The sequence below is a fragment of the Loxodonta africana genome, chromosome 3 (genome assembly GCF_030014295.1).
Source record: "Loxodonta africana isolate mLoxAfr1 chromosome 3, mLoxAfr1.hap2, whole genome shotgun sequence".
NCBI classification, from domain to species: domain Eukaryota; kingdom Metazoa; phylum Chordata; class Mammalia; order Proboscidea; family Elephantidae; genus Loxodonta; species Loxodonta africana.
In genome coordinates, this window is record NC_087344.1 from 78,891,320 (window position 1) to 78,912,070 (window position 20,751).

The following is a 20,751-nucleotide window of genomic DNA, read 5'->3' on the forward strand; positions in this document are numbered from 1 at the left end:
TACCAAGGACAGTCAATAAGAATAAGCTCGGACTACTCGGCAGAAACCATGCAGGCAAGAAGGCAATGCGATGACATATTTAAAAAACTGAAGGAAAAAAACTGCCAGCTAAGAATCGTATATCTAGCAAAACTGTCTCTTAAATATAAAGGTGAAATTAGGACATTTCCAGATAAACAGAAGTTCACCGAATTCGTAAAAACCAAACCAAAACTACAAGAAATACTAAAGGGAGTTCTTTGGTTAGAAAATGAATAATATCAAGTGTCAACCCAAGACCAGAACACGGGGCAGAGTAATCAGAAGTCAATCCAGACAGGGAAATTACAAAAACAAAGATTAAAAAAAAAAAAAAAAACGCTCAAAACAGGGTAACAGCAATGTTACTACGTAATAGAAGAAAACATTAAAACAAAAAAGAGGGACTAATTTTTTTTTTTTTTTTTAAAGAAACGTAGTCATGCATCTTCCACATGGAGAGGAAGATAAGGCAGAACAAAGTTATAAAAGTTAGGTTTAAATTTACAAAAATAGGGGTAAATAACAAGGTAACCACAAAGGTGACAAACTATCCTGCACATCAAAATAAAATACAAGAAAAAAATAAGAGATTCAGCAGAAACAAAATCAACGACAACGAATATGAGGAAAGGACAATATATAGTCTACTCAGCACATAAAATTAAGTGGGAAAAAGAAACTGTCAACAACACACAAAAAAGGACATCAAAATGATAACACTAAATTCATTAAAAAAAAAAAATTCATACCTATCCATAATTACCCTGAATGTAAATGGACTAAAAAAAAAAAACCACTGCCATAGAGTCGATTCCAAATCTACCAATAAAGAGACAGAGAGTGGCAGAATGGATTAAAAAACATGATTCATCTATATGCTGCCTACAAGAGACACACCTTAGACCTAGAGACACAAACAAACTAAAATTCAAAGGAAGGAAAAAAATATATCAAGCAAACAAACAACAATCAAAAAAGAGCAGGAGTGGAAATATTAATTTCTGACAAAACAGACTTTAAAGTTAAATCCATCAGAAAGGATAATGAAGGACACTATATAATGATTAAAGGGACAATACACCAAGAAGATATAACCATATTAAATATTTATGCACCCAATGACAGGGCTGCAAGATACATAAAACAAACTCTATCGGCATTGAAAAGTGAGATAGACAGCTCCACAATAATAGCAGGAGACTTCAACACACCACTTTCAGTGAAGGTCAGGACATCCAGAAAGAAGCTCAATAAAGACATGGAAGATCTAAACGTCACAATCAACCAACCTGACCTCACAGACATATACAGAACACTCCACCCAACAGCAACCAAGCATACTTTCTTTTCTACTGCACATGGAAATGAATCACATTATCATCTCAATCAACAAAGAAATGGCATTTGATAAAGTCCAATACCCATTCCTGATTAAAAAAAAAAAAAACCTTCAGCAAAATAGGAATAGAAGGGACATTCCTCAACATAGTGAAAGGCATTTGTATAAAACCACTGGAGTCCTGGTGGGGTCATGGTTAAGAGCTCGAATACTAACCAAAAGGTTGGCAGTTCGAATCCACCTGCCACTCCTTGGAAATCCTTTGGGGCAGGTCCACTCTGTCCTGTAGGGTTGCTATGAGTCAGAATATAATCAACACGACACGTTTGGTATACAAAACCAACTCAAAAAAAACCAAACCCATTGCCGTCAAGTCGATTCCAACTCATAGCGACCCTACAGGACAGAGCAGAACTGCCCCATACAGTTTCCAAGGAGCGCCTGGTAGGTGTGAAGTGCCAACCTTTTGGTTAGAAGCCATAGCTCTTAATCACCAAGAGCCAATGTCACTCTCAGTAGAGACAGACTGAAAGCATTCCTGACAACAGGTATCAGACAAGGATGCCCTTTATTCCTCTTATTCAACACTGAACTGAAAGTCCTAGCTGGAGCAATAAGGCAAGAAAAGGAAATAAAGGGCATTTAAATTGGTAAGGAAGAAGTAAAACTATCCCTATTTGCAGATGATATAATCCTATACACAAAAAATCCCGAAGATTCTACAAGAAAGCTACTGGACCTAATAGAAGGATTCAGCAAAGTAGCAGGATACAAGATCAACACACAAAAATCAGTTGGGTTCCTCTACACCAACAAAGAGAGCTTTCAAAAGGATATCACAAAAACAATACCATTTACAATAGCCCCCAAAGAGATAAAATACTTAGGAATAAATCTAACCAGGGACATAAAAGACCTATACAAGGAAAACTACAAAACACTGTTACAGGAAACCAAAAGAGACCTATATAAATGGAAAAACATACCATTCTCGAGGACAGGAAGACTTAACATTTTGAAAATGTCAGTACTGCCCAAAACGATCTACAGATATAACGTAATCCCAATCCAAATTCCCACAGCATTCTTTAAAAAGATGGGAAAACTAGTCACTGAATTTACATGGAAAGGAAAGAGGCCCTGGAAAAGCAAAGCATCATTAAAAACTAAGAATAAAGTAGGAGGCCTCACACTACATGATCTCAGAACCTACTTAAGACAGTCACAGTCGTCAAAACAGCCAGGTACAGACACAATGACAGACATACAGACCAAGAGAACAGAATTAAAAACCAAGCTGTAAATTCATCCACCTACAGTCAGCTGATCTGCAACAAAGGGCCAAAGTCCATTAAATCCTGAAAATACAGTCTCTTTAACAAATGGTGCTGGCAAAACTGGATGCCTATCTATAGAAAAATGAAACAAGACCCATACCCCACACCATACACAAAAACTAACTCAAAATGGACCAAAGACCTAAACCTAAAACTACAAAGATCATAGAAGAAAAAATAGGGATGACACTAGGGGCTGTAATATGAGACATAAATAGAATACTGGACATAACTAAAAATGCAGAAACAGCAGAAGAAGAGCTAGATAAATGGGACCTCCCAAAAATTAAACACTTATGCTCAACAAGACTTCTTCAAAAGAGTAAAAAGAGAACCTATAGACTGGGAAAAAGATTTTGGCTACACCAGATCCAACAAGGGTCTAACCTCTAAAAACTTACAGAAAACTTCAACACCTCAACAACAAAAAGACAAATAATCCAGTTAAAAAAAGGGCAAAGGATAAGAACAGACACTTCACCAAAGAAGACATTCAGGCAGCTAACAAACACATGAAGAAATGCTCAGGATCACCAGCCATTAGAGAAATGCAAATCGAAACTACAATGAGATACCATCTGACCCCAGCAATAATGGCTAATCAAAAAAATAAAATAAAAAATGTTGACCAGGTTATAGGGAGATTGGAAATAGAATACTGGTGGGAATGTAAAATGGTACACCACGATGGAAAACGGCATGGTGCTTCCTTAAAAAGCTAGAAATAGAAATGCCATATGATCCAGCAAAATGGTATACGCCCTATAAGAAATAACACACATAACACAAATAGACATAATGTACACCGATGTTCATTGTAACATTATTCACAAGAGCAAAAAGATGGAAACAACCTAAGTGCCCATCAGCAGACGAATGGATAAACAAATTATGGTACATACACACAACGGAATACTACACAACAATAAAGAATAACGAATCTGTGAAACATCTCTCAAGATGGATGAATTTGGAGGATATCATGCTGAGTGAAATAAACCAATTATAAAAGGCCAAATATTTGTATGAGACTACTACTATAAAAAAAACAAGAAAAGGTTTACACGCAGAAGAAAAAAAAAATTTGATGGTTGCCAGGAATGGAAGGGGAAGGGAGGAAAAATTACTAGATAAAAGACATGTGTTAATACTAGCAAACGGAAAGGGAATACACAAATGGGGGAAGTCAGCACAACGTGACCAAGGCAGACACACTGAGAGGGATGCAAGAGTAAAGGGCAACTATGGTAATTACTGTAAAAACAGACAATCCTGCAACAATAGCATTAACAAACAATAATTTACAAATGGATACATAGGTAGGCTAAAGAGGTATGGGAGAGTGTAAGGGAGCACATCCACCTGCAGATGTAGGTTTGGTTGAAGATATTTCTACATACATAATTTCAGGTGCCACATAGATACTAATATATATGATAAAGCTCACAAGGGGCACAGTCATGGAAACTTCTCAGACATAACCAAATACTTCATGGGATGAAGTTCCTAGGCTCGAACGTGAAGGGCCTTAGATTCAGGGGACATCTACATCAATTGGCACAACATAGTTCATAAAGACAATCTTCTGCATCCTACTTTGGTGAGTAGTGTCTGGGGTCTTAAAAGCTTATGGGCAGCCATCTAAGAAACAACCATTGGTCTCTTCCCATCCCAAGCAAAGGACAGTGAAGAAAACCAAAGATTAAAGGAAGCAATGTGTCCAAAGGACTAGCGGACCACATGAGCCACAACCTACACGAAGCCAAGACCAGAAGAACTAGATGGTGCCCAGCTAACACTATTGACCACTCTGACTGGGATCACAAGAGAATGTCCCAGACAGAGCGGGAGAAAAATGTAGACCAAAAAAATCAAATTCACAAAAAGACCAGACTTACTGGTCTGACAGAAACTGGAGGAACCCCCGAGACTATGGCTCTAAGACATCCTATGACAATCTATTTCTGGAACTGAAGCCATTCCCAAGACCACCTTTCAGCCAAACAATAGAGAAGCCCATAAAATAAACAATAACACACAAGAGGAATGTATTCTTTAGAACAATCAATCATACGAGATTAAAAGGACAAGATTCGCCCAAAAGCAAAGATGAGAAGGCAGGAAGGGGTAGAAAATTCTGACAAAAGGAAGCAGGAAACTCAGGGCACAAATAGGGAGAGTGCTAACACACTGTACGGAATGCAACCAATGTCATGGAACACTTTACATACAAACTACTGAATGGGAAACTAATTTGCTCTGTAAACTTTTACCTAAAGCACAATAAAAAAGAATTTTTTTTTTAATGATACATGCTCACTGTACAGAACTTAGAAAATATAACTCATAACCTGTTGCCATCGAGTCGATTCCGCCTCATAGTGACCCTATGGGACAGAAGAGAACTTCCCCACTGAGTTTCCAAGGAGCGCCTGATGGATTCGAACTGCTGACCTTTTGGTTAGCAGATGTAGCTCTTAACCACTATGACACCAGGGTTTCCAAGGGGAAAATAAAAATCACCCATTGTGATGCATTCTCTCCCAGTCTTTTTTTCTGTGCATTTATAACATCTTTATATACTGTCATTCTTCCTGCCCAGCAAACAAGAGACATGGATGTCATACTGTGGAAGTAACTCAGGCACTCTCAATAAAATCAGGTTCTCGATTTTACAGATCGGCACTTCCATAAAATAAGCCCAAATCTGATATTTAATAACGCTTAAACTTTTCTCTTAGACAAAGAATGCACGTTGTAGTAAAACTACATCCAATGGCCAGAAATGGACCAAATTTAACATGGAGAGAAGTTACTCCCACTTTTTATGTCCCTAAATCTGATTTTAAGACAGCTCTGCTCTAAGAAGCCCAGGTACTTTGTGGTCCATAACCTTTATTTTCTACCTCAAAAATCCAAAGTATGTTCTTCATTAAAACTTTGTCAGTTTTCTACTAAAAATAATACAAGACTAGATGCAGAGGGCTGGGACTGGGTTTGCGTTCTAGTTTCTGCTCTACTACTAAATAACTGAGTGGCATTAAGTAAGCCACTTACCTTACACCTTAATTTTCCCATCTATCAACAGGAACACTACTTGGAGTTTTTATACCACAGAGTCTCTCCCTGCGTGGTACAGTTAACTAGCTTGGCTGTTAATCAACAGCTTGGAGGCTTGAATCCACCCAGAGCCATCACAGAAAAGGCCTGGCAATCTATTTTTGAAAAATCAGTCACTGAAACCCTTATGGAACACAGTTCTACTCTGACACACACTGGTTTACCATGAGCTGGAATGAACTCTATGGCAACTGATACTGGCATCTATACCACAGGACTGTTGTAAGGTGCCAAAATCCAAAAGACCAAAAAAGGTTGCTTTTGAAAAACTATTATTCAAATGTAAGGTGGAAATCTTTCCAAGCACATATGCCCATAATATAAAACATGACTTCCCCTGATATTCAAAGATTCCATTTTTGATGTGACTGCTGTTCATGCATACATGGTGAAACAGCGCTATCAATAACTCCTCACATAAGGCAGACAGGTAAAGCACATCACAGATTCACAATGCCAACCACCCTCGTAGAACCTGGTGTCACGTATGATTTACCACCACCCGCCATGAGTCTGCTCCATCTTCGTGACCGCTATGCATTTGCTGTGACTGTAATTAATTTCCCAAAGGTCTACAGCCAAGCCACAGAAACTTTTTAGTTATTTAAAGCGCCTGGCTGCTAACTGAAAGGTCAGTAGTTCAACCCACCAGCCACTCCATGGGAGAAAGATGTAACAGTCTGCTTCCGTAAAGACTTACTGCCTTGGAGACCTAAGGCAGCTCCACTCTGTCCTACGGGATCACTGAGTTGGAATCAACGCGATAGCAATGGGTTTGGTTTTGGGCTTTCTAATAATGTAGTAAGCACACATGTACTTACCAAACATAAACTAGGATCTTAACAATAATCTACTTCCACCATTACCTAATCCCATTTCTCTATAAGTCAACAGAATTTAAAACTATTATAAGTGAGCCCTAGTAGTCTTCCCCCTCATCCATTCCTCTCCCAAATCAATGCTACAACATACAGTAAGGTCAGGTCTCAACCTCAGGAGAAAGCTGATCCCAGCTTCTGACAACTTTAATATGATTTATTTGGCACCGCACTCTACCAATCAGAAGATCAATCTTATTTCCTTGATACTACTATGCCAACGGGTAGGAATCTGAGCAGGAGAATTCAGTTACAGCTTTTAGCTCGTAGCTCTAACTCACCTAGCTAGCTCCAGGCAAAAACTTTCAGCTAAAATCAGTTTACTGGGTAAATTCCCCTTCAGACACAAGGTCAGCCTGGAGCAGCCTACCAACTCTTCAATGGGGTCCAAGGATCTCTCTATATATGATTTAAAGACAATGAAAGAATAGCCAATATATACAGTTTCTGCAAACTCCAAAAACTCCCACTCAAGGGCTCCCCCAGCCTCCAAATTATTAGCATTCTACTCAGAAGAAGGCGCTCCTTCGAAACCCTATGGGGCAGTTCTACTCTGTCCTATAGGGCTGCTATGAGTCAGAATCGACTTGACAGCAACGGGTTTGTTTTGTCTGTCTGTCTGTCTCTGTCTCTCTCTCTCTGTCTTGGTGTGTTCTAGGCACTCAGCTGCTAACAAGAAGGTCAGCAGTTTGGACCCGCCAGCTGCTCCCTGGGAGAAAAGACCTGGCGATCTGCTCCCATAAAGATTACAGTCTTGGAAACCCCATGGTGCAGTTCCACTTGGTCCTGTAGGATTGCTATGAATCACAACAGACTGATGGCAGTAGGTAAACGTTCTATGAACAGTTTCTCTTACTGCATCCCATAAGTTTAAGAGACTATTACAGGCCACTTTAACCACTGATGATAAGGACTAAGCCAAGCACAGCAGTGTCGACAGAGATCTGATTACACCAAAATGAGACAGCTTTAGATTTATGGTAAATCTAGCATAGATTTAGAGCAACCCAAACAGTTTAGTAACTATTAGGAACTGTTGTTGTTAGGTGCCATCGAGTCGATTCCAACTCATAACGACTGTATGCACAACAGAACAAAAACGAAAACACTGCCCAGTCCCGTGCCATCCTCACAATCATTGTTATGCTCAAGCCCATTGTTGCAGCCACTGTGGGAATTGGAGGCAGCTCTTCCCCAGTCGCCTTTTGAGTGCCTTCCAACCTGAGGGGCTAAATCTCTTCAGAAGTAGACTGCCGGGTCCTTCTTCCTAGTCCAACTTAGTCTGGAAGCTCAGCTGAAACCTGTCCGCCATGGGTGCCCCTGCTGGTATCTGAATACTGGTGGCATAGCTTCCAGCAACACACAAGCCCCCACAGTACAACAAACTAACAGACACATGGAGTATTAGAAACTAGGCCTATTAAAATCAGGAGAGATGTGTGTCAGTGTTGTATTCTTTCACCATACCTACTCAATCTGTATGCCAATCAAATAATTCAAGAAGCTGGACTATATGAAAATGAATACAGCATCAAAATTGGAGGAAGGCTCATTAACAACTTGCATTATGCAGATGACACAACCTAGGTTGCTGAAAGTGAAGAGGACTTGAAGCACTTACTGATGAAGATCAAAGACCACAGCCTTCAGTATGGATTACATTTCAACATAAAGAAAACAAAATTCCTCCAACTGGACCAAAAAGCAACACCATGATAAATGGAGAAAATACTCAAGTGCTCAAGAATTTCATTTTACTTGGATCCATATTCAACATCCGTGGAAGCAGCAGTCAAAAAATCAAATGACGTATTGTGCTAGGCAAATCTGCTGCAAAAGACCTCTTTAAAGTGTTAAAAGCAAAAGTGCCACTTTGAGGACTAACCTATGCCTGATCCAAACCATGGTATTTTCAATTGCCTCATATGTATGCAAAAGCTGGACAATGAAAAAGGAAGACTGAAGAACTAACGCCTTTGAATTATGGTGTTGGCAGAGACTACTGATTATACCATGGACTGCCAGAAGAACAAACAAATCTGTCTCGGAAAGTATAGCCAGAATGCTCCTTAGAAGAGAAGATGGTGAGACTTTGTCTCACATACTTTGGACACGTTATCAGGAGAAACCAATCTCTGGAGAAGGACATACGCTTGGTAAAGCAGAGGGTCAGTGAAAAAGAGTCTCAATGAGATGGACTGACACAGAAGCTGCAACAATGGGCTCAAACACATCAATGACTGTAAGGATGGTGCAGGACAGGGCAGTGATCCACTCTGTTGTACATGGGGTCGCTATGAGTCGGAACCAACTCAACAGCACCTAACAACAACAACCCTATTAATGGTGTTAAAGGCTAAACAAGTAAGAGTTCTTACTGAATGTGGTCCTAATCATCCTGTAACATATATTCATATTTGTCCTATTTTATCTTATTATAGTACTAAAGTTTGATACTATATATGGAAGTTTCATTTGCTTTTTGTTCCAATTGTTTCATCCTTATCCTACAATAGAATAATAACCGCTCTGAAAGATATCACATTCTTGGGTTATCAGTTGATATGTCAAGTAGAATAGCAGTCAAAGGTACCTAACTACAAAAGGTTACTTAAAATAAATAAAACGTCACTGTTATAAATATAAGCACAACATCTGGTTCCATATAACAAAGCTATTTCCATATCCCAACAGATGGCCCACGGTAATAATGCTTGGTTGATCTGGTTAAAACAAATTCTATTAAATCAAAAATCCTGTATTGCAGATGCCTTTTCCAATTTCAGTATAAGTCAATCTCTTTAACCAAAACATCGTGCTTTGGATTTTGTTATTTGTGCACTAACATCCAACTAAGCCAATTAAGATGGCCAAATTTGTTGGCAGTTGTTATAAAATGCCGCTGTGATGTTTTCTGAGTTTTAGATAAAAAAGGTAAAGGGTACCTCCCTCTAAGAATGAAAAGCTAACTGTTCAAAATGGAAAGCAAAAATGAACAGTTAAAGGAAGGCTGAGGACAGAAGTATAAGTGAGCTTTAGCTGTCTCAAGCCAAGGCTTCTGAATGTGGAAAGCTAAGTGACTAACAAAGGGAACAGTGAAGAGCAGTGAAGATAATGTAAGTGCTATGTTGAAAGGCTACTAGTAAGCACAAATAAAAAAAAAAAAAAAAGCATCTGAATGCCTAAAAAACATCTATCTCTGTTTACTCTAGTGTTATGCTCATGTTTAAAAGAAATGCTGATGCAATGTCAAGTCTGCTACTTGACTGCTTACATAACCATATTCAAAATCTAGTCTTCATACTTTTCCAGCGCCTTCCAACCTAGGTGGCTCATTTTCCAACACTACGTTGAATATTCTGCAGAAAATTGTAATGAGGATGAATGGGGTGATGATGATGGTGGTGGTGGTAATGATAATACAGCTGGCCCTCTGTATCAGCAGACTGCGCATTTGTGGAGTCAACCAACCACAGATCGAAAATATTCAAAAAAATAAAGTTCCAAAAAGTAAAACTTGAATTTGCCAGCGCACTGAGCACTGCTACACTGAATTCATGCAAAAGAAATGATGTGTAGGAATACCCTGCTGTAGCCTTCCGCCATTTCACAGTTCCTCAGTCTCCAGCACTTGTTTGAGCATTGACAGAAAGTACTCATCAGCAACAACATAAGTTTTCTATGTAGTTATATGCAGATACTACACCATTTTACACGAGGGACATGAACATCCACGGATTTCAGTATGGGGCAGGCCCTACTGGAACCAAACCCCTGCGGATACCAACGGAAGACTGTAATAGTTAAAGTTTTCTGAGGCTCAGTATGGGTCCAAGGAGCCCTAGGGGCACAGTGGTTAAAGCGTTCCGCTGATAACTAAAAGGCTGGTGGTTCAAATCCACCAGCCGCTCTGCATAAGAAAGATGTGGCAGTCTGCTTCCATAAAGATTACAGCCTTAGAAACCCTACAGGGTCACTATGAGTCAGAATCAACTTGTTGGCAACAGGTTTGGTTTTTTTGATTTAGTATGGGTCTAAAAGTGTTCATATTCACATTCTGGCCAGGCCATGTCCTTATCTGAAATATTATCCTCTATTAATTCATAACACAGTAAACAAAACAGTGCAGTGATCAAGAGCCACTAAGTTCTGAAAACAGATTTCTTGTTGTACGTAGGTGAATAGATTCCAATTCATAGTAACACTATAGGACAAAGTAGAACCGCCCCATAGGGTTCCCTAGGCTATAATTATAATCTTAAAGACAAGAGGAGTCCTTGGTGGCGCAGTGGTTAAGAATTCAGCTGCTAACCAAAAGGTTAGCGGCTCGAACCCACCAGTCGTTCTGCAAGAAAAAGATGTGGCAGTCTGCTTCCGTAAATATTTACAGCCTTGGAAACTCTATGGGGCAGTTCCACTCTGTCCCAGAGGGTTGCTATGAGTCAAAATCAACTCAACAGGAATGGCTTTTGGGGTACTCTTTATGGGAGCAGATCATCAGGTCTTCTGACCATGGAGTCGGTAGGTTAGAACTGCTGCCTTTTCAGAGACTGTAGAGGTTCGAATCCAGGCTCTTCCTATTCCTAGCTATGTAATCTTAGTCAAGTTACTTAACTTCTTCTCAGCATTTGTTTCTTCATCTGTAAAATTTACATAATAAAAACCTATCTCTTGGGGTTGTTGTGAGGATAATATGAATAACATACGCAAAGTATTTAGACCACTTCTGGACCCATAGTAAGCCCTCAGAAAACGTTAGCTATCATTATTATCACTACCACCACCACTATCGTCATCACCACATTAATCCCCACTAAAGTTCTAAGCAAAACACTGTCCAACATAGTGCCTGCAACAATGTATTTGCACATACCAATGATCATGAAGATGGCACAGGACGGGGCAATGTTTCATTCTTCTGTTGCTCATGGGGTGGCTATGAGTCAGGGCCGACACAATGGCAACTGACAACAGTCTTCTGAGAGAAAAGGCAGAAATATAAAATAACTTGCCTAAAACACAGAGCAAACCAGTACTAGAATCTGGTAAGAAAAGTCTTTTCATTTTCAACCCCGAAGACTAACCATGAAAAATCAATGATTCCCAAAGTAAGGGAGTTTCCCCGTCCCTCTAAGTTGCCAGGAATGTACAGCAGATCCTTTTAAGATAGGATAGCAGCATAAAAACCAAAACCAAACCCACTTCCACTGAGTCGATTTCGACTCACAGTGACCCTACAGGACAGAGCGGAACCGCCCTATAGAGTTCCCAAGGAGCGCCTGGTGGAGTCGAACTGCAGACCTTTCGGTTAGCAGCCGTAGCTCTTAACCACTACGCCACCAAGTGTTCATATTCATGTCCTTACTTGAGATACCATCCCAAACCAAAAACCAAACCTGTTGCCATCCAGTCGATTCCGACTCATGGCGACCCTACAGGATGGAGTAGAACTGCCCCAAAGAGTTTCCAAGGAGCACCTGATGGATTCAAACTGCCAACCTTTTGGTTAGAAGCCACAGCTCTTAACCACTATGCCACAAGGGTTTCCTGAAATAGCATGGAGTAGTGGAAATAACTATGGACAGGAATAAGACAACCTAACCACTCCACCACTGACTTAAGTATGCAATCTTGGGCAAATCACCTAATCAAAATTTCAACTTGGCTCATGCTAAAAAATACTATGCCTATGCCACACAGTTGCTGTGAGATTAAATAAAATAAAGTATGAGAAAACATGTGTAAACCATAAAAACACTATACGAATGTTCAAGGGCCATGTCTTACTCATCTTTATACCCCCAATGCCTACTAGAGTGTGTGGCAGAGGTTATAATCTCAAAGAAAAGACATGAGAAGGGGTGGGGTTGGCAGGATAAGGATTAAGATGAAGATGGTGAAGAATTTAAAACTGTAAGAAATAGAAAAACTAATCATTGACTTTACATGGAAAAGAAAGAGGCCCCGGATAAGTTAACCACTACTGAAGAAAAAGAATAAAGAGAACTCGCACCACCTGACCCCAGAACCTACCATACAGCTATGGTAGTCAAAACAGCCTGGTACTGGTACAATGACAGACACGTTGACCAAGAGAAGAGTATTGAGAACCCAGATGTAAACGCATCCAGCTACAGTCACCTAATCTTCAACAAAGGCCCGAAGTCCATTAAATGGGAGGAAAAAAGACAGTCTTTTTAACAAATGGTGCTGGCAAAACAGGATGTTCATCTGTTAAAAAAAAAAAAAAGAAAGAAACAGGACCTATACCTCACACCATACACAAAAAACTAATTCAAAATGGATCAAAGACCTAAATATAAAATGAAAAATTATAAATAGAAGAAAACACAGGGTCAATGCTAGAGGCCCTAATACATGTCATAAATGGGATACAAACCATAACTAACAATACACAAACATCGCAAGATAAGCTAAGTAACTGGGATCTTCTAAAAATTAAACACGCTCATCAAAAGACTTCACCAAAAGGGTAAAAAGAGAGCCGAAAGACTGGGGAAAAAAAATTGGCTATGACAAATCCGACAAAGGTCTAATCTCTAAAATCTATACGAAAATCCAACACCTCTACAACAAAAAGACAAATAATTCAATCAAAAAATGGAAAAGGATATGAACAGACATGTCACCAAAGAAGACACCTAACAGAAGACAGGAGAAGGAAATGCTCACTATCACTAGCCATTAGAGAAATACAAAAACGCGGTATCATCTCACCCCAACATTGCTGGCACGAATCAAACAAATAGAAGATAACAAATGTTGAAGAGGCTGCAGGGAGCTTAGAACTCTTAGCCACTGCTGATGGGAATGCACAATGGTACAACCATTTTGGAAAACGATATGGCGCTTCCTTAAAATGCTAGAAAATGGAAATATCATACGATCCAGCAATCCTACTCCTACAGAATATATCCTAGAGAAATAAAAGTGGTCACACGAACAGACATAGGCACACCCATGTTCACTGCAGCATTATTCACAAGAGCAAAAAGATGCAACAACCTAAGTGTTCATCAACGGATAAATGGATAAACAAACTATGGTATATACACACAATGGAATACTACGAAACAATAAAGAACAATGATGAATCTGAAACATCTCACAACACGGACGAATCTGGAGGGCATTATGCTGAGTGAAATAAGGTCAATCACAAAAGGACAAATACCATATGAGACCACTATTATAGAAACTCATGAAAAGGTTTACACACAGAAAGAAAAAATCTTTGATGGTTACTAGGAAGCGGGGGGAGGGAAGAACATTAGGTAGTAGATAAGAGGTAACTTTGGTGAAGGGTAAGACAGTACACAATACTGGGGAAGTCAGCACTACTTGACCAAGGCAACATCATAGAAGCTTCATACACACATCTGAACTTCTTAAGGGACCGAATTACCGGGCTAAGGATTGGGGGTCTCGGGGGACATCTAGCTCAACTGGCATAACATAGTTTATGAAGAAAATGTTCTACATCCCACTTTGATGAGTAGTGTCTGGGCTCTTAAAAGCTTGTGAGCAGCCATCTAAGATACTCTAATGGTCCTACCCCATCTGGAGCAAGGGAAAATGAAAAAAACCAAAGACACAAGGGAAATATTAGTCCAAAGGACTAATGGGCCACAACTATCACAGCCTCCACCAGAGTGAGTCCAGCACAAGTAGATGGTGTCTGGCTACCACCAACAACTGCTCTGACAGGGATCACAATAGAGGGTCCCGGACAGAGCTGGAGAAAAATGAACAAAACTGTAACTCACAAAAAAAAGACCAGGCTTATCTGTCTGACAGAGACTAGAGAAACCCTGAGAGTATGGCCCCTGATACCCTTTTAAATCAGTACTAAAGTCATTTTTGAGGTTCACCCTTCAGCCAAAGATTAGATAGACCCATAAAACAAAATGAGACTAAAGGGGCACACCAGCCCAGGGCCAAGGACCAAAAGGCAGGTGAGGACAGGAAAGCTGGTAATAGGGAACCCAAGGTCAAGAAGGGGAGTGTTGGCATGTCAGCGAGTTAGCAACCAATGTCACTAAACCATATGTACATTAACTGTTTAATGACAAAATAATTTGGTCTGTAAACCTTCATCAAAATTACAACAAAAATAAAGAGTAATAATTCAAATGTCTATTAACTGATGAACAGAAAAATAAAATTCGATATATCCATACAATGGACTAAAACTTGGCAATAAAAGGAATGAAGTACGGAGACGGGCTATATCATGTATGACCCTGGAAAACATTTTGCTAAATGAAAGAAGCCAGACACAAAAGACCGTATGGTATATAATTCCATTTATATGTAATGTACAAAATAGACAAAAGTACAGAGATGGTAAGTATGTTAGTGGTTGCCTGGGGCTAGGGGAAGGGAACCTGGAGGTAAATGGGGAATAACTGTTAATGGGTACAAGGTTTCTTTCTAAGATGATGAAAATGTTCTAACAATTACTGTAGCGATGACTACACAACTCTACGAATATACTCAAAACCATTAAATTGTACACTAAATGAATGAATTATATATGAATTATATTGGGTATATCTCAATAAAGCTTTTAAAAGAGTAAGAAGAAAGCTTTAAGAACTGTTAAAGTACAAAAATCACTGGCTTTAGAACCCAAGTTTCTTTAAAAAAAAAAAAAAAGTGAGTTCTCTTGATGTTTGAGTAGGCCTAACACGTGAATAAGAATGAGACTGGAGAAAGAATTAAGAGAATACTAAGAATCGCCACATCAGACCATGTCTCTCTACAAACCCTGCTGAAAACAAATCTGGCATCTGTTCACATCCTTCAAGTCTCTCTAAGGTTACAAATTATCTCCTTCTGTTCTAGCTGAACAGTCTTTTCATCATTATCATTGTTTCTAAACTTCCAGATTACATCTGATACTGTCAATAACCCTAATTTCTAGAAAATCTTCCTACCCTTGGCTTCCATGGCATTGATGTACTTCCTGGTTCTTCTTAGAGCGCCTTTTTTTTTTTTTTTTTTTTTAACCTAATAGCCTATAATGTCACCCAAGAGCCTATAATGTCACCCAAGGTTCCAAGCCTCAAAGTTCTTTACCACTATACTAGTTTCTTCGCAACACTCATCTACTCACGTGTTTAACTACCATATATTAGCCCTGGTCAGTGCATATCTACATTTTGTCTCTGACTATTCATCCTATAGTGATGGACCACAGATACTTCAATCCTACTTTAGCCTATTCTTGATTACCTTCGCTAAGGCTGGAAATTAGTGATGTGACTCAACCAAAATAAATAATCCCTATGCCATTTCTGCAGCTCTGGAAGTGCAGCGGGTAAGTGTTTGGCTGCTAACCAAAAGGTCAGCAGTTTGAATCCACCAGCCGCTCCTTGGAAACCCTATGGGGCAGTTCTACTCTGTCCTATAGGGTTGCTACAAGTCAGAATTGACTGAACAGCAAGGGGGTTGGTTTTCTGGTCCCGCCCCCCCAGGGGTGGGGGTGGAAGAATGCCATTTCTACGTGGCTTTAGAATGTAGTATACATTTTTTTCTTCTCCACAGATCTCTTTTCCTAATTGTTTTGCTTAGGAGCTAATCTGCATTACCAGAGCCAAACCAGCATGGAGAGAAGGCCATCAGGACACAGTGAGTGGCAGGGGGACACTGGCCTGGTATTGAAAAATTGGTTGTCCACAATCTAGTACTGGCCATAACCAACCTTAGCTCATTTTTCTTCACAGTGATACCTTCCTAATTTCCTCACTATTACCAATGACTCAGCCATCCTCCCAGGATTCTAGGCTTTAATTTTTTAACAGTTTATTTGCTTTCTTTCCTTTGCCCCACACTCAATTCTCTCAGTTCAAATTAATTTTTATTCCACATACATTTCCTTGTATAGTCTATACTCTCTTAGGACAATATAAGATAATGGTTTAAATGCATGGGGTCAGAGACCAGATAGTCAGGGTTCAAATCCTAACTCTGCTGTTTCCTCTCTGTGGGACTCTGGGCAAGCTGCTTAACCTCTCTTTAACTCAGTTTCATCATAACAATGACAATACCTTGTCATGAAGATTTAATGAGCTTAAAACAATGCCTGGCATGCAGTAAACATGCAATAAATACTAGCTACTCTTTTATTCCCACAATTACTATCTTATGTCTGACCATCAACATCTTATTACTAAAATTCTCCAAGAGCATTCTAGTCAGTCTCCCCACTTCCAGCACACTCAGCAGATACAAACCCTTCTTCAGGAACATCGTGCATCATTTTACTCCCTTTCTGTGGAACATACTGTGGTAATCTACCAAACTAAATCTCCTAGCCTTGACAAGTCCTCCACTAATACCACCTCAACAATCCTAAACTTACTAACAATGCACCAGATGTAAGGAAAAAATTCAATGTCAAAAATATACTCAAAAAATAATACACAATGTAGAAAAACAGTAAGAACACTGGCTATTCTGGAATCTAACAACTGACCTCAAAACAGTAAAAATTTCTTAATTTCATCCAAACTAACGAACCAAAAACAGCCAAAATAAATGTGTCCTGGTCCCATCCAAAGGAGCCCCAGTAGAGCGGTGGTTAAGAGCTCAGCTGCTAACAGAAAGGTGGGCAGTTCAAATACATCAGCCACTCCACAGGAGAAAGACATGGTGGTCTGCTTCCGTAAACATTACAGCCTTGGAAACCCTATGGAGCAGTTCTGCTCTATCCTATAGGATCACTAAGTTGGAGTCAACTCGATGTCAATGATTTTTCTAGTCCCATCCAAAAAATTTCTAACAAAGGCTTGAGAGATTCGTTGTATCTTCATCAGCAAAAAACCAAGAATAGGATTTATTTCAACTCCAAGACACATAAAAACCAGTAAAAAAAAAAAAAAAAAAAAATACATATCCTCAGGTTTATCTAAGAAACTAAAAAATTCAATCACATCTACACATGCCATCCAAACAGAAAAAGGGAGAGGAGTTACTCCTTTTCCACAAATATTTGCTAAGGTCTAGGAGGAATAATAAAGGCTTCTCTCATTGCGACTGTGGCATGTTCCCTGTTAAGAGTGCAATCTGTGGTCACAAAAGACAGGAAGATGGAATCCTTAACCTGGAGGTGACAGACATTAAGAAACAAACTACTCAATGCACATGTTTCCAAACCAATTATAAAATACAGAATGTAATGATATTTGATAGAGAGAGGGAAAATGAAATAAAAGTGCTTCCATGAAATAAGTGACTAAGTCAAACTATCCAGTGAGGCTTTACAAGAGCTATGGATGTAACACTCCTATGACATGCGTGCTTGTTTCCCCACAAAACAAAATCGGAAAAAAGAGAAATAAATGTCAGGAAAGGACAAAAAAAGATGCCCACCAATCTCAAACCCCCAGGCTAGTCCAACTCAGCTCATTCAGGAATCCAACTAGGATGCCAACAGACGTGGACTGCACAATGCAAGACAGAAAACCCTTCACCAGTCACACACAAAAAGTAGAGCGGAGAAGTGAAAACTATACACCTCCATGCACCAGCAGCAAGCGCCAACTCTCTCCCTAGGATTAAACAGCAGAAAAAAGAACAAGAGCAGCTAAAGAGAGAAGAAAAGATGTCAATGAAACTAAGCCCTGTTATATCCCCTACTGGTCTCAATTTCAAGGAGTACAACTCTTGCTTCTTCCATCTAACCAACAGCTGGCATCAGCACAACAAACTGGTCCTAACACCTTCCACGTTATCAGGAGGAAATCACAGAGGAAAACCCGCCTAGTTTAACCACCCTCCCCACTAGCTGCAAAAATGGGGGGTGGGGGGCCCTACCACGTGGGCAGGATGCAATACACACAGAACAGCAACATGTCCTGATGGAACGTCTGCCTCTGCCCTAGAGCCAGTAAAGGCCATGGCGACAGGATGGGCGGGAACGCAGGCCCCTTGCACGGGCCCCCTCACCCCGAAAGAAACCCCCGAGGCGCGAGGCACAGTCCGCCTCGCGGGCCGAAAAGCGCCTCTGGGCTTGAAGGGAAGAAGCTGCATCCTGCCCAGGTCAGAGACTAGTCCAGGCAAAAGGCGTAAATCATGGAACGAAGGAGACGGTCACTGTCCTCGGACTCGGGGCCCCCGGGAACCACGTCTGTCTCCCCGGGGCCCCGTCTGGGGGAGGGGTGGTAAGCGCGGAGTCGCTGCTTCCCGGCTGAGAGGCAGCAGCAGCTGAGGAGGAGCGCCGCGGGGGAGGGAGGAACCCAGCCCTCGCCGCCCGCCAGGCCCGGGCCCGGGCTCGGGCCCCTGCCCCGCCCGCCTCCAGTCCCGCAGCACAGCCGGGGCTGAGAAGGGAGAGGGCGTCTCGCGGAGGGCAGCCCCTTCCTCCGTCCCGGGAGATGCCCCAGCCCCGCCTCCTCGCCCGCCGACCCGGCCCGGCCGCCCCGGCGACGGGCCCTTACCTCAGACTGCGCAGGCCGGGCCGGCTCGGCCGAGCCCCCGGCCGCTGCGTGCGTCTCCGCCCCCCGGGAAAAGTCCCAACGGTGCCTGGTGCGAGCTGCCGAGGGCCCGAGCAGAGCCGAAAGCGGCGGCGGCAGCGGGAGCAGCCAACATCCGGGGCCGCGCACCCGGAACTACTTCCCGACCCGTTCCCCCTCCCGCCCCCGCCTCTCGCGACGTCGCTGCGCCACCAGCCCAGCGTCGGCGGCGTCACGGCGCCTCCGCGGTCACGGTCGTGTAGACGCCCGTGGGTTCCTCCGCTGGGACAAGTAGTGCCCTGGGATACTCCGGGCTACGCCTTGTAGCGGCAGGCGACGCCAAGCTGCTTCAGAGTGGGATCTGCGCCTAAAAGTGGGGCCTGGGGAGTGGGGCCGGCGGAGGCAGCCTCGTAATTGAGAATAGCAGGGATCTTCGGCCTCGGAGTCTGTCCACGGATCTCAGGGCCTAATGCCCTGGAGGGATGGCGCCTCGTGACCTTGTGTTCCTCCCCTTTTTTACCTCCTCCCCCCAGCGACTTTACAGTAGCGAGAGACACCTTAGTCCCGTCGGGAAACCGGACCCTTTCTCCTACAACGCGCCCCAATAAAGGCGCTTGAACTTTAAGGATACCCCTCCCGTCAGAACTTCACAAGTCCCGAGTTCTAGACCCAACGCTACCAGGCTTGTCCCGTTCTTAGCCTCAGTTTCCTTGACCTTAGAAAGCAAAGGAGTTGGAATTTTAAAGACCCTTATGATTCTCAAGTTTGCTGCCAAGGTTATTCTGCTATCAGATAGTTTAGAAAGGTGATTCAGGCGACTTGTGAACTTTGGAATTTAAGTCTACATCAATCTAAACTGATTGTTTTCCCATAAATTATTAGCACTAATAATCTGCCCTGTAATTTCACACTTAAATTCCGAGGTATCATTCCTGTTGCTTCATTCACGTTAGTCATATATTCCTCTACAGCACCAAGAAAGGTTTTGAACACACATTAGTGTGCTCAGTATTTGTTAGGTGAATACTTCGTTGGATGAGAGGGAAAGAAGAGCCCTGAGTGAATTGTTCCTGGGAATTTTTTTGGCATAGCCTCAAAGGGATGAGATAAAGACCTTGAGTAGTAAAAGAGCTGAGTGCCCAGTTCCTCAGCAAACATTGAACATGTGCCATTCGCCAAGCATTACTGGGTACTGGGCAGCCGAGGTACTCACATGTGCCTTTTTTATACAAGACTCCAGGAAGACTGTGAAGATAAAAGATGCCTTTCACTCATCCAATGAACATTTGCCAACCACTACTGGTTAAGAGCTTGCCTGTTAACCAAATGGTTCGCAGTTTGAATCCACCAGTCGCTCTTTGGAGACCCTATGAGGCAGCTCTAATCTGTCCCAGAGGGTCACTATGAGTCGGAATACACTTGACAGCAATGGGTTTTGGGTTTTTTGGTCCTAATAGCCAGGCGCTATTTTACTGTTCAGAAGTATCAGTGAACAGAAGGGGAGGGAGAGTAAGGGAAATTACCTTTCTCCTTAGAGCTGAAATCTTAGTATGAGGAGAAACTGGAATCTTAGTATGAGA

General features: G+C 41.5%; 1 protein-coding gene across 4 annotated transcripts in view; it reads right to left on the minus strand.

Moving 5' to 3' along the window:
• Window positions 1-19,316, minus strand: part of FOXJ3 (forkhead box J3) — a 165,310-nt gene extending 145,994 nt beyond the window's left edge. For 2 of the 4 annotated variants that reach the window (XM_064281813.1, XM_064281814.1), the window contains exon 1: window positions 19,157-19,316. Coding sequence is in view for 2 of the 4 variants with exons in the window: in XM_064281815.1 (XP_064137885.1) it covers window positions 11,569-11,578 (10 nt within the window). In the remaining 2 variants the exon portion in view is untranslated. Of the gene's footprint in view, window positions 1-11,568; window positions 18,984-19,156 lie in introns of those variants that run through there. The other 2 variants (XM_064281815.1, XM_064281812.1) reach the window with 1 other exon arrangement.
• Window positions 19,317-20,751: the final 1,435 nt, after the last annotated feature.